The sequence below is a fragment of the Bombus flavifrons genome, chromosome 14 (assembly GCF_040668555.2).
Source record: "Bombus flavifrons isolate JBK064 chromosome 14, iyBomFlav1_principal, whole genome shotgun sequence".
NCBI classification, from domain to species: Eukaryota; Metazoa; Arthropoda; class Insecta; order Hymenoptera; family Apidae; genus Bombus; species Bombus flavifrons.
In genome coordinates this window covers 5,693,721-5,707,990 of record NC_138455.1, presented here as the reverse complement: position 1 = coordinate 5,707,990, position 14,270 = coordinate 5,693,721, and the positions used below count along the sequence as shown (strand labels likewise).

Sequence of the window (14,270 nt, the reverse complement as noted above, 5' to 3'; positions counted from 1 at the left end):
GATTAGTTATGCATTTGGTTTCAACATTTGGATGCAAATTTTGATGAATAATTAAATTCATTTGATTTTTTTTCACGTTGTCCAAGTTTTCTGTGCATTCTTGAGGTAGATGAATGAAAATTTCAAAAATTATTGTAATTCTTGCTATACAGGATATTTTCCATAAATATGGCCGCTTCTTGTCCGTCTAATCAACCATTTTTGGTTGTTTTTATGCAATATTTCGCGAGTGGTTTGGGTACTTTGACAATTTTGTGGTTGGCACATGGTTAGGCCGAAAATCGATTTCTTTGGAATCCTTGTGGTTCTTTTCTCGCTACAGGAACGAACCCTGATTATGTCTTCCTCGGAGAAATTTCTCTTTGAAATTCGTCTGCGCGGTAATATCGAATCGCCGCAAGCGTGGGAACAGTTTGTCGTATTGGAATTAGTGTTTGAAACGCAGAATGAATTCTGTGGGTGATCTACTGTGACTCTACAAATAAATTGGAAAAATTAATACTTGCACACTGAAAAGCTTTTGATTCTTTTCTTTTAATTGAGGTTATGTAGGATAGAGCAACTCTATTAGTTCCTCTTTTTGCTAAGTAGAGTTGATTATACATATAGATGATTAGGAAGAATGCCTATTTAATTTCTAAAAATTAAAAAGTTAAAAACGTTTTACTTAACCCTATCATTATATTTAGATCTATGACCCGAAACGAAAATTACATTTAAATAAATATTACTGAGATATAAATAGTATTTAAATATTTTGTATTAGTATTTGATATATGTATTTACTATTTTCTGTGTATTTCATACTCTTCATAAATTAAGTATTTCAGAAATTGAAAAGAAAATATTTCGCAGAATATAAGCGTGAAGAATAAGTCAGCAGAACAGTAGGATTAGTTCTTACGCGTCCTTGTACCCTAATATTTTTCTGCCATTTAATTAATCAAATGACTCTATTCCCATTAGACTAGCAAATATTTCAAATTAAAATGACAATTTCGCGATTATCCATTTCCTTTTCCTGTTGCATCAATCACTATGATAATTACCATAATAATTCATTGCATAAACTAACGTTTCTATTCCCACAGGTGTAAAAAGTTGATTTTCATCCTTTTCATACTTGGACGCGAGAACCACGAGGAGAAAAAGAACGGCACAGATAATCGAAAAAGCTACGACATCTGTCGTAATATTCCTCAACGTGATACGAAGTTTCGTATCCGAAGAATCGAAGTTGTCGTTTGTTGCCATCCAGAAGACTTTATAGAGAATTACATCCTAAAACAAGAGCAACGTTGACATTTTGTTTTGGGGCACACATCGAATTTGTGATTTTTCTTTTGTATAACATATACAACATACTGGTTTTAAAGCACGGAGTTCATTATTTTAAGAACTATGCGTATGTAAAGTTTATGCATATTGCAGTGTTTACTTGGAGACATACATGATTTATTACATCATCAAGGGCTCGATTAACTATCAATTGGTGTCATTTTGTTGAAGTTGATCTATCAGACTTTCAGATAATTTTAGAACAATTCACTCTAATTTCTATTACATAGTCTACATCGTAAAGTAGTCATCAATGACATTTATTGAAAATATATAAAATAAAATATAAAATGCAAATCAAAGACAGATAGATAAACTAGATATAACAAATCTTAAAACTAACCTTCGTGACTACTTATAACACAACAATATCAATGAAAAGACAACAGAATGAATTGATATTGATTTGGGTTAGGTTTCATTAATATTATTAAGAATCATATTGGTGTCAGATGTAAGTAAATCAGCGAAAGATTAGATGCGCAAGAGAGGTTAGTATCATTTGTTGTTGATGATTTTATCGATAAAATATGGTATCCAAATAAACTGTGCAATATATACAAACTTTATATACGCATAAGTTGTAAAATAATGATCTCCGCGCCTTGAAACTGGGATTCTTGGATTCCACTTATGATATGATAAATAAGGGTCATAAATTTGGTAAGTCCCACACAAGCGCGATGTTATTTTCTTCTTCTTAAATACTACAGAAAAGTAGCTTTTTTAATTTAAGTAATTTTTCTATCATACTGATTGACATCTGGATGTTCCGTTGTTCCTGTAATAAGGAGGTTAATCACGCGATCTTACTCGTAAGTATATGGAAACTTGACGGATTATCAACCGCACGAGATAATAAATGTCACTCAGGTTGTCCATCATCGATTGCCACTGATTGATCATCATAAATTCGATCGTAGGTTCCCTCGTCTTCTCGTGGATACAGTGGAAATTTGTCCGACTATCTTTTGCCAGAAAAATCTCCCATTGCTCTACCTACTGCCCAGAATTTGACAAAAGCTTCGCGATTCAAGATTACACTGTCATTTGTTATAGAAATCGATATAAGAAATATTATAGTGTTCAAGAGATATTTGTATATATAATAAATCTAAAATAGCATTGTATAAACTAAACCTAACCCATAGAGGTGCATGTGACTTCAAATAAATGAAATAAAAGAATTATATTAGAGAAAACAAAATTTGATGTGAATTATGTATATGTTATTTTAAGAAGATTTATAACAAAAATATTGAAATCTTATTATTGATTGTCGATTTATACTTTTGCATATAAAGTAACCTCGTTTGCCAAACGTCCCATTTTACGCCCCTGTATAAAGGGTGTTCTAAAATATATTGTTAAACAGATATCGAATTGCAGCTATCTTGACAGATCTACCTAAAAATTTAGAGGAAAGAATATGTGAGTATTATATATACTTCGTATCTGACATATATAATTTATAAAGAAAGAATAAGTGAGTATTATATATACTTCGTATCTGACATATACAATTTATAAAGAAAGAATTTTTAATTTATGATCGAAAGTGAAATTGACGAGATAAAGTCATGAAATTTCAAACACGTCGAGAGAATCTTCTGCGTAATCAAAAAATATCACAGTAATTCCCACTAATCTAAATTATCAATTCACGTTTATCGCATATGTGTGAGCAGGCAAGCACGTGTCAGGTATATTTGGTTAGTATCTTCCACGAAGCACACTATGTCCAAGATTTTCGTTAACAAGAATCTATGCTTCCATGACTTCTTTATAGCTTCTTAACTTTTATTTTTTACCTTCTTCCCTATTTTAACTTTTTCGAGGTATAATTTTCATTTCTTCCTTTCTTGTCTTTTTTCAATATTAAATTATTTGAGAAATTAAAAAGCTAAAGGAAAAATTTGGAACATCCGATAGAGCAGACAGTGTTGTGTGCGTTTTATGGTTGCACCGTTTTTTTGGCCTATTCTATGCTGATCTATCTACGCTGATAAAGGAACAAGCTGATTACGATTCTTTATCGTTGAATGAAGCTTTGAGGCTTACACGTTCGAGGAATGATTGTTGGATTACCCGATTTTATTGTCCTGAATTCATTATGAACCGTGATATCAGATCAATAAAATTTATCGATAAAGTGACATTATTTAGTAAACTTCAAACAAAGAGAATGTTTTTACTTAAAAATTATTTCAATGTGAAAATGACGTGTTATTTATGGAGGCTTTGCTTCTTCAGAATAAACTCAGTATTATGAAAATTGTACCTAAAAAGAAATGAAAAGATATGATAAATTGTTTATGTTGACAAGAACTATGAAAATAAGGAAATTCTTAATTAATTTATCTTACACTTATTTCGCAAAACCACTTCATTCTCTGTTATAAAAGTTCCATTACATTAATCAAACTGAAACAAAAAGTTAAATAAATAAAAAGATATAAAACATTAATATTCATTAAAAGATAAATAAAAATAAGGAAAAATAAAGCACTTCTTACCCAAAGATACTTTATCACAAAATTAGTATTTCAATTAGAGAGAATGAAGATGTAAAAAGCTACTACCCTTTCCATTTAAAGAATTCTATAAAAAGAAAAAAGTACTTCTCAAAGAAATCAGAAGTTGTTATAGTTATTAAGAAAGAATTTGAAGCTAGAAAACTCAACGAATCTCAAACACTGATTTTTTGTTTCGAGAAGTACATGATACAATTTTTATGGCTTGAACGTGAATATACTCAACAACGTGCGATACGTGCTACATCGGTATCGTGCATAAAACACCTTGACAAAACCAAGATGAAGTTCGTGCTACGAAAGAGAGCGTTTACTAACGATCGTACGTATCTAATCTACTCGCGCGTTAAAACTCAGTTTTACTTTGCACGAGTCGCGATCAGTCTTGTTCGAGCTAGCTGATCGAGTATCCTTCAACAATCCCATTTAAAAGTATCCTTATGACAAATGTCATTAATAGTAAGAAACTATATTCGAAAAAATAGGTTTTTTAATTTAAGTTTACTTTAGTTTTGATTAATCATTTTATTAATAATTTTTCGATTTTCTGCCTTCTTTTTTTGTTTTGTCGATCTGGAAGAAGGATTTATTTATCTTTGCTATTCTTAATATTCTATTTTAATATTCTTCTAATTAAGTTACGAGTATTTAAATTTAATTCTTATATTATCTATTATTCTTGTATTACTAAACTTACTATTTTATTATCTTTGTCCCAATCCAGTGTCCAAATTCAATTTTTATATTGTTTATTATCCTTTTACCATTAAACTTGCTATGTATTTTATTATCCTTTCCAATCTCAGTGAAATGTTTATTTTCATAATGAAGTGAAGTGAATTCTTGAAAAATCTGTGATAAGTTCTATGTTTTGGAATTCATCGATCTTTTTTGAAATGATATCGTGATTTCGTTACATGTGATGATTGATAAATAATTTTTATGAACTGCTAGGAAAGTAGTGATTCTCCTTTAATATCATTAGTGGTGGAATAGAATATTTGTAGGATAAGAAATTTGGAGATTCTTGGGAATATTCGATGAAGATGGAGAAGATCGAGAATGGAACTTATGTGAGAGATTTTATAGCGACTAGGATTTTTGAGTAATCCGTCCGATTACGAGTTGAAATTTTTAATTAACGAGTAGAATATTTGCAGAAGAAAAATGGCTACGCTAACGAGGCATTCCAGATGGAAAATATTTACCTGGAAGGAAAAGGGAATGGTGAAAAATCGAAAGGAGAACCTGACGTGCAACAAGTAACATCAGAAAACAGTCCTTCTGTATGTGATCAATTTTTACTATTTTTCCGATCGATTTAAACGATAGAATTTCGTTTCTTAACATTGCGTTCGTGAAACAAATTAGAAGAACTTGGTTAATATAGTTTTTGTCATTGTTTTCTTTTGTATCTTGAAATTTTTTAATCTCTGAATTTGGAACTATCGAATCTTGTAACTTTTTGGGTTCCAAAATTTTCGAATTGTTGAACGGTAGGATTTCGGAAGTTCTGATTTTTGGAATTTTTAAACTTCTGTAGTTTGGAATTTTCGAGTTTTGAAACTTTCACATTAAAGTTATATTAACTATAGAATTTCCGAATTTCTGAACTTATAAATTTTTGGCTCTTCGAATTTTCTAATCTAAACATTTTTATAGCGACCCACTCTGAAATTAAATCCTGTATTAATTTCAATTCTCACAAATAAATAAACATTTACAGTCTAATATAAAACATAGAACCTTTCGCGAAGCAGAATATTTTTAATAGTATTTATCTATAATTATTGAGATTTTCATTCGAGGTCTCTTTCTACCATTATTCTGATTAACATATACTTGCTAACTACTTATCCTAATATTACGCCACTGGATGATGATAAAACCAATTTGCACATCACTTCTTCTTTTTCTCAGAGAGCAGAATGGGGAGGTGGTCTAGAATTTCTAATGGCTTGCATCGCTGCTTCCGTTGGTCTAGGAAATGTATGGAGATTTCCTTTCACTGCCTATGAAAACGGAGGTGGTGCATTTCTAATACCTTATATAATCGTGTTACTCTTTGTTGGCAAACCTTTTTACTTCTTGGAAGGATTCCTCGGTCAATTTACCAGCAAATCATGCACGAAAACCTGGGCCATGGTACCGGCTATGAAAGGTAATGTATTAATGAGTAGACTGAGGATTTTCATTAAACTTTGTTTCTTTGCAAATATAATTGGAGAAATGAAATATACTTACATAATATAAACATTTGTTCCGTTCACGTACTATACGCATAAAAATTTGTGTAGTTTAACTCTACGTAATTATAGAAACTTAAACCGTGCGTTGTACTGCATCCGAAAAAGTGTATAAATCAATTGGATATAACGTAAATAATGTGTAAGTTCATTGTATCGTCGCAGAATATTTGCGTAAAAAATATATACTTTCTTACAAATGTATATCGAGGTTCAAATTATATAAAAAGGAAAGTTGAGGGTCCAATTAGCCAGATACAATTGCAGAAGTTCGCATGCTAATGCTCTTAATTAATCTTTTTCACTAATGAAAATTTGTTCAATTTATGGATAGGACATTGAAATACTATCGCTACGTAGTGGTGAAAAACCGAACTAAACATTATTGCTATCCTTATTACACATTATCGCTCTCTTTGTCTGACGCGAGTACATACAGTGGCGGAAAAGAAATTTATACCATAAGAAATATAAAAATACACCATAATTTTACAGAATGGAATTATATTTAATAAAAGCAATGAATAAATATACAGTGGGGTCTCGGTTATTCGAGGCCCATTTAACCGAAGTTCCGTATTATCCGAGGTGCTTTGAATTTTACCATAACATTTTTCTTTTCGAAATTTTAACACGAAGCGTACGAAAGAGTAAATAGTTTGGTATTGTGTAAGCATCTTATCAAACTTTTAACCGATTAAATAATTAATTAAATCTATACACATCTGCAACATTGCATTATCAAGATGTTTTTTCTGATTTTATTATGTGATTTACGAACATTGATAGACTTTTCCGTATTATCAGAATTTCTGATTATTATTATACGATAGAATAGGTGACTGTTATCAATATGGTAAAAAATTGTTGGCATAAAAGTTACACAGTGTACACAATTCAAAGTGTCTCAATTTAAAACTTTCTTGTGACCGCCACTGTATGTCTGTCCTTGTCGCACAATACTGTCATCTTTCTCTATGGTCACTTCGGTGCTGCCATCTATTGGAGTTGGCTTGAATTGCGTAAAAGCAACAAGAATATATATATGTAGGTAAATGGAATGTGCAAGGTGGTATCTAAGGAGATGTTAGCTAAGGAGCACGCTACTATTCGACAAGGACAGACTTATGCCATGTGTAAGACAAGAAGCGCATTACTGTGCAACAGGGGCAGATACAAGGAAATTCTCTATCTAATTTATTGAATATTCGTTAATTGCTTTTCTTTCAGGAAAGAATTCGTCCACTTTTGGAATTGTATAATAAAGTCGTGTAATAAAGATCCCAACGTAACGAATTCTTACACAGAATTTTGTAGCGGAATTTTTGTTCAAATAGTCATTAACAATTATCGCATGGAGTCGTTGCATAAGAGTGAGGCCATGAATTTTCACAGAATTCACGTTATACATAATTTATGCATGAACTCTTATGTATGAAGAATGAAGTACAAGTTCTAAAGAAGCTTCCACGGAATGTAAATTAATCTTCGCATAAAAGTTTAATATTAATATTAATAAGAAATCGGAGATATGTATCGCAGTAGTTATACCACTTGTTACTATAATTGTTAATAGCTAATTAATTATTTATTTTAGTTTCATTCGTTTATTACAGATCAATGAATATATATAAAAGTTCTACCCTTTTTTGTAGAGATTCTGCAAAAAAACATGCAGATATACAGTAATCTGCAACTGCAATAATAATTAGTGACTGATTAAATAAATATCCCGTTCTAAAATTGTATGGGAATATTACTTGCAAACTGATCTTTATTTTACAATTCCAAAACTGTATTAATTTATTGCAGGAAAATGGTAATTAATGAAAATACATAAAGTTAGACAAGGAGGTATTTCTGTCCTTGACGCGGCATTATGCTGTACCAGGATATCGCTGCTTGCATATTCTATTAATGTAGTTGATATAATTAATTTCCATATTTCTATAAATTTGGCCAAGTTTTCGCCGGAATTATTAAAAATTTCTTTACGAAAAGTTATTCAAGGTTACAGAAAAATATGTGAGAGTTCACTTACAATTATTCCAATAATTTCTTGCACAATTGACAAATATCTTTTAATGCTTCTTAGAATAAAAATCGGATATTGTTGATATAAATACTGTCTTAGGTTTGGGATACGGCCAGGCAATCGCAGCATTTTCCGTTGTCACTTGCTACGGCGGTTTAATGAGTTTAACACTTTACTATCTGGTGGCTAGTTTTCAATCTGAACTACCTTGGTCTTTTTGCCGGGAAGAATGGAAGGATCAATGCATTGACACAGTTCCGAAGGACGTAAATAGGAGTACACGTTTGTTGCACGACGATGATAGAACTCTTCGCAGCTCTGCAGAACTATATTTTAGGTTCGTTAACCTTTCTTAATCACAGATTTTAATTACTAATTATATCACTAACGTGATTAAAACATTTTCATGAGAAGTCAATGCTTAATGCTTAATACTCGAAGCAAAATACTCAACGCTCAATACTCAATACTCAAAACGCAATACTCAAAGTCCAGTACTCAATATGTTTGCCACCGATAGACTATCTCACACATCCTTTGAACAGTTATGTCATCGACGCTTCGTAGCTCGGCGATTTCGAATCGCCGGTTTATTATCCACTTTCCAAACGTTCACTCAAGCACCCTGCTCATGATCCTACCGAGTTCTGAAATCCTTACGGGTTACGGCCGGTAAGCGACAATGCATTTTCTTAATGACTTTGCGGCAAAAAATTTGTCGTTATTTAGCCTTACTATAATTAATGAATTACCGAATGAAGGTAAGGCTAAGTAACGGCAGGCTGTTTGTCATAAAATCGTCAAAGCTAAGCATGTCGCTAAGAAGTATCTACTTACTCCTTACGAAAAACCGATGTCCGCTTCAGTCGGTAGTTTCTCAATCTGTAGCTAATCCGTGTCGAATTGCTACTCCATGGCCAATGCCCCATAGTCAATGCTCAACGTCTAATGTTCGATGCTAAATGCTTACGATAAGATGGCATTCGATGTTTCAGGTTGATGATAAAGTAGCTACAAAAGGATTTCAGTGCTGTTTTCGAGAAATTATTCGAGAAATGATGTTCTTGCTGCAGCAATTTCTTTTGTTTCGAGTATTTTCAGTTTGTAAGTTTTGCTAATATGCAGAACTACTATAATGAATGAAAATAATAAGAAATTTATGAAAATAAATTGTAGAAATTTATTTCTTGTTATTATTAAAGAAAACATAATATGTTGGTATTAAAGGAATTTATAAAGCACAATATACTTATTCATTTCTCGAAAATAGACGACAAGGCGCTCAAATCCTTTAGATTCATTCTCTGTTTTACCATCAATCTAAAGCATCTAATGCGCATACAGTTAACTCGCTCGAGGTTTCTTAGTTCATTCGCATCCTTATCATTGCTTAATGACCAGTGCCCAATCCGAGCCTTGGTCCTTTCAATCCTTCTAGAATCTTTTAATCTTCCCTTTCACGTTTCTGTGTAATTTACTTTAACGTTTCCATGGAAAAGTTGAACGTAACTTACCGCTAGACGTGACGACTAGCATTTCAACCCCGAAAACACACATTTACAATTCACCGTTACATGCTTGTGGCATCTTCTTATGACAAATAAACTCATATGCAATGAAATTAAGAAATTAACGAAAAGTGAAATTATCCAATTTGTCTTTCACGAGGCTCAATTTATATCTTTCTATTTTTCTTCTTCCAATCTTCCTCCTTCAATATGTAATTAAGTGTTAATAATGAAATTAAGTTTAATAATAAATTTCCAAGTTAATCAATTGATAAATTCAAGAAAGTTAAATGAATTAGTTGTCACGTCCCGCGACCCGCACGATCCCCAGCGCGAATGTAAAATTGATAATTTCTTTAAATCAAGGTAATTTAAAACGTTTATTTGAAACCATGTTTACAGTATTTAAAGTGAAAGGCAGTTAAAGCCGCCAAAAGCTACATCTTGCGGAAACTTACCTAACCATGTTTTTATATTTACTTAATTATGTTTCTATAACGATATTAAGACAATTTAAATTGTAACAAAGTCGGCAGTTGAACTAGCGTTGAGGATCTTCCCAAACATTTTCAGAAGAAAGACCCCAACGTTTTTTCACCTCCAATGGATATAAATGTAGCGACTCAGAGAAGTCATAATGAGCATATTTCTGTGCATTAATCGAAAGAGAATATTTACTGTTCGTTTATCGAGCATATTAATTAATGACCGTTCGTCAGCCGAATAATTACCATTGTCCATCGAAGAGTTAGTTATTATTTTATCTATCGAATAGTTAGTTATCATTTTGTCAACCGAAGAATCATCATCTTGTCAACCAAAGAATCATCATCTTGTTAACCTAAGAATCATCATTTTGTCAACCGAAGAATTTTATATCCGTCAGTCTGTCAGTCAATTGTCAATATTGAAATCAAGTAAGATTTGAATAAATCATTACATATTGTTAATTTACTTTTGAACAACTTTAATCCTCTCCCGTGCCAGTATTCCCGTACATAGCAGGTTAGCCGAAAGTGGAGCTTACTGCCAGTTGCATTAAACGTCAGTTAACGCTACCTTCTCGTTGGCAACTAAATAGAACGTAACATTAGTAATTAATAAATAATAGTGTTAAAATTTAATATATATATATGTGCGTACATCTTCGTTTAACACTTGTTTTGATGATTTTCCAGAAAAATTGTTCTGAACGAATATGACTCCATCGAAGATGGAATTGGAACACCTTCGTGGGAGCTCTCTCTGGGTCTTTTCGTAACCTGGGCAACAATTTTCTGTATCCTGTGTCGTGGAGTGAAAAGTACAGGAAAAGCAGCATATTTTCTTGCCATATTCCCCTATTTCGTTATGATAGCTTTGTTAGTTAGAGCGGTAACACTGGAGGGCGCAGCTAATGGAATTCTTTTCTTTATTACTCCGGATTGGAACAAACTATGGCAATCAAGTGTTTGGTACGCTGCCATCACCCAATGTTTCTTTTCTCTGTCAATTTGTTTTGGTCCAATCCTCACGTATTCTTCTTATAACAACTTCGGGCACAACATACGCAGGTAAAATTCTCAAAACAATTATTTTCATTTATGTGTATAATATTAGGTCGCCCAAAAGTTTCTTTCGTTTTATAAGGAAATAATAGAAGCACAACATTTTGTACATTTTCTTTTTGTTTCAATAGAACAAAATGGATCGTACATAATTCAATAAAATAATCTAAAGCAAAAGATGTTGTGCATTTATTATTTCCTTGCAAAACGAAAGAAACTTTTAGGACAATCTAATATATCGATTATTAGTTTGCAGATGTTTATGCAATTTCACATTGTTATGAACGCAGCTCATAACTGAAGAAACAGAACCGAAATAGATTTAATTCACCCACTAAATGTTATTTATAAATACTATTTTGTATATTTTATACATTTTTCATATTACGTATAGTCTATATATCTTTGTACTTTTATATTTACCATATACGCATAAAAATCCGCAAAATCGACTAATAACAATACATAAATAACTTAACGACTCTCCAATTTTTACCTAAATTTTAATTCTAAATTTCATTTCATTCGACAGAGACGTGATGATAGTAACGACTTTGGACACCTTCACTAGCCTAATAGCAGGATGCACGATTTTCGGCATTCTTGGAAATCTAGCTCACGAAATGGGCACCACGGATATATCGAAAGTGGTCCGCGGTGGTACAGGACTGGCTTTCATCTCCTATCCCGAAGCATTGTCCCAGTTCCAGGTGGTCCCCCAACTTTTTGCCGTCTTGTTTTTCGTGATGATGTTCGTTCTTGGCATTGGAAGCGCCGTGGCCCTTTGCAGCGCCGTTTTTAACATCCTCTGCGATCATTTTCCGAACGTGAAAAACTGGAAGCTGGTGCTCATCGTTTCAATTTTTGGATACTTCATTAGCCTCGTCTATATCACCCCTGTAAGAATATTTTATATATTTGAAAATATCAATATCAACCCTCAGCCGGCAATACTAGTCTTTTAGTAATGCGTTGTAGGTCTTTGGCCTGATTTCTTATCGTTTTGCGCTTTAATAGAATCTACAAATATTTTGAGGTACTTTGTTACAGTCTCTAATTTACTATACGGGTGATTCTTCGGAAAAATGGATAAAGAAATTTGCCAGGGCTTAGGAAAGCATAATTATTAATCAGCTGAATTATTATTAATTAAGAATCGAAGAATAGAAAAAGCATAATTACTACGACGAACAATGTCTTTTCTTCTAATTTTGAAGGAGTGAAAAAGGGAAATTTTTACAAATTTTGTACAGTTATATATATATATATTAATCTTTCTCGAAGAATAGAATTTTAAATGACAAAGAAAGTTTAATGATTCAAGGGTGGCCAATGGTTCATAACACTGGTGGATTATTATGGTGGCACATTCGTGGCGATCATCGTCGCTGTTTTGGAAATAGCAACGATATTCTGGATCTACGGTCTGTCGAATTTCCTCAATGATGCTGAGTTCATGCTCGGTTCAAGACCGGCATTTTATTGGAGACTTTGTTGGGCTGTGATCGCACCGCTATTGATGATCTTTATTTTGATCTGCACGATCGTCACTTACGAATCACCCACTTACGACGGCGTACCATTTCCGGATTATGCTTATGGTCAGCAAAATGTTCTCTCTTCCTTGTTTTTTCCACATTCAGTCTGAAATAAGATTTTTAAAGAATAATTATTTGACCGCGCCAAAATAAAGTTTTATATCGACATGTACACAAGTCGAACGTAGTTAACTGTTTAAAGAACAATATCTATGGTGGAAGAATTGTTATATCGTCATATTGTGTCATATTTTTGCAAAAATGAATTAAACCCGGTATTGAGTTATAGTATAGATTACAGTATAAACACGAAGGGTGGCTATTTCCAGCGTCTTTTACAAGTTAAGCAGTTGTGGATTATTGCAACATTACAGTGGCTATTATCTTTTTCCACTGTTATCGTGTTTCCTGTCCATTCGTCAAGTCCTACATGTACGATATTATTATACATGTATTATGATACACATATATATACAAAATATGACACATATATTATGATACATCTTGTATAAATGAGTATATACTTTATTAATTAATATAATTATTATTCTTTATTAATTACTTTGTTAATATAATTATTATACTTTATCAATTGATATTTAATAATTTTTGAATATATACAATACACTTTATATTAATTTATGATTAATCGAATTTTTGCTAGGAATCGGCTGGTTTCTGCTATTTTTAGGAGTCGTCGCGATTGTTGGCTGCATTTTGCAGAAACTAGTGGAACTAAGATCATCATCATTGATCGAAGTAAGTGTCTGTTATAAACTATCATAAATTTTCATTCATCCTATATACTGTCAACATTTGTTATTCTTAGATTATATCGAATGGAAATCAAGCAAAATTTGATTAAATCGATTTCGATTAAATCGGAAAGATTCTTGAAAGATAGAAAAACTGTGAACGCTCTGAACTTTGTTAATAATTGTTACATTTCCTTTACAGACCGTGAAAGCAGCATTCAGGCCTTGCGAAGAGAAATGGGGACCTCTGGATCCTAAGATTCGACTAGAATGGAAGGAATTCGTAGCTGAAAAAAAGTTCCGGCATCGTGGCGGTTGTGTTGAAGCTTTTTTAAAGTAGAAATAAATCGATTCGCACGTCTATATGATTTTATCTCTTTCGTTCATAACTTTTTCTTCATAAATTCCTTAAGACTTTCATCATTTCTCATTTTAATTGTTCGTTCTCAATAAGAAAATGTTTCACGATTTTCAAATAATCAGAATTTAATATCTTGTGTGCAATTTTTTCTACAATAAGTTAACAACAAATTTCCTAAAACACTCATCGTTTATCATTTCAGTTTTGTTCATCCTCAATAATAAAACATTTCATGATTTTTAAATACTGAGAATTTAATATCTTTCGTGTAATTTAATAACAAAATTCCTCAAACGTGCATCGTTTGTCATATCAATTGACCATTCTCAATAATAAAAGGTTTCATGGCTTCTAAATAATCGAAATTTTATTCAGTACCTTTGGCACGATTTTCCCTCCCATAAATTC

General features: G+C 32.1%; 2 protein-coding genes and 1 long non-coding RNA gene across 4 annotated transcripts; 1 reads left to right on the top strand and 2 right to left on the bottom strand.

The window, feature by feature from the left end:
• Positions 1-144: 144 nt before the first annotated feature.
• LOC138187353 (uncharacterized) lies at positions 145-2,267 on the bottom strand. The gene is made up of 3 exons (XM_069128037.1): positions 2,152-2,267; positions 1,076-1,281; positions 145-475 (listed from the first exon to the last, which is right to left on the bottom strand). Exons 1-3 carry the CDS (start codon positions 2,245-2,247, stop codon positions 145-147), a joined length of 633 nt encoding a protein of 210 aa, XP_068984138.1. The 5' UTR covers positions 2,248-2,267.
• Positions 2,268-4,826: 2,559 nt separating this feature from the next.
• Positions 4,827-13,862, top strand: LOC138187349 (sodium-dependent nutrient amino acid transporter 1). The gene is made up of 9 exons (XM_069128026.1): positions 4,827-4,945; positions 5,033-5,158; positions 5,793-6,033; positions 8,253-8,490; positions 10,840-11,214; positions 11,741-12,107; positions 12,533-12,809; positions 13,411-13,505; positions 13,704-13,862. Exons 1-9 carry the CDS (start codon positions 4,913-4,915, stop codon positions 13,839-13,841), a joined length of 1,890 nt encoding a protein of 629 aa, XP_068984127.1. The 5' UTR covers positions 4,827-4,912; the 3' UTR covers positions 13,842-13,862.
• LOC138187354 (uncharacterized) lies at positions 5,634-10,928 on the bottom strand. Of its 2 annotated transcripts, XR_011175156.1 has the most exons (5): positions 10,805-10,928; positions 8,160-10,734; positions 6,117-8,029; positions 5,950-6,024; positions 5,634-5,884 (listed from the first exon to the last, which is right to left on the bottom strand). It is a non-coding gene; the product is annotated as an uncharacterized LOC138187354 (long non-coding RNA). The 2 variants fall into 2 exon arrangements; XR_011175155.1 differs by lacking the exons at positions 8,160-10,734; positions 10,805-10,928 and having other exon boundaries at positions 6,117-8,102.
• Positions 13,863-14,270: the final 408 nt, after the last annotated feature.

What these genes read in the sequence shown, in the direction of transcription:
- LOC138187353 (XM_069128037.1), bottom strand. Translation starts at nt 2,247, where the DNA reads ATGATGATCAATCAGTGGCAATCGATGATGGACAACCTGAGTGACATT. An exon ending in AAGTTTCCATATACTTACGA is followed by an intron (nt 1,282 to 2,151) that starts GTAAGATCGCGT and finishes CTCTTGTTTTAG; the next exon opens with GATGTAATTCTCTATAAAGT. An exon ending in ACACCTGTGGGAATAGAAAC is followed by an intron (nt 476 to 1,075) that starts GTTAGTTTATGC and finishes ATTTATTTGTAG; the next exon opens with AGTCACAGTAGATCACCCAC.
- LOC138187349 (XM_069128026.1), top strand. Translation starts at nt 4,913, where the DNA reads ATGAAGATGGAGAAGATCGAGAATGGAACTTAT. An exon ending in AGATCGAGAATGGAACTTAT is followed by an intron (nt 4,946 to 5,032) that starts GTGAGAGATTTT and finishes GAATATTTGCAG; the next exon opens with AAGAAAAATGGCTACGCTAA. An exon ending in CATGGTACCGGCTATGAAAG is followed by an intron (nt 6,034 to 8,252) that starts GTAATGTATTAA and finishes ATACTGTCTTAG; the next exon opens with GTTTGGGATACGGCCAGGCA.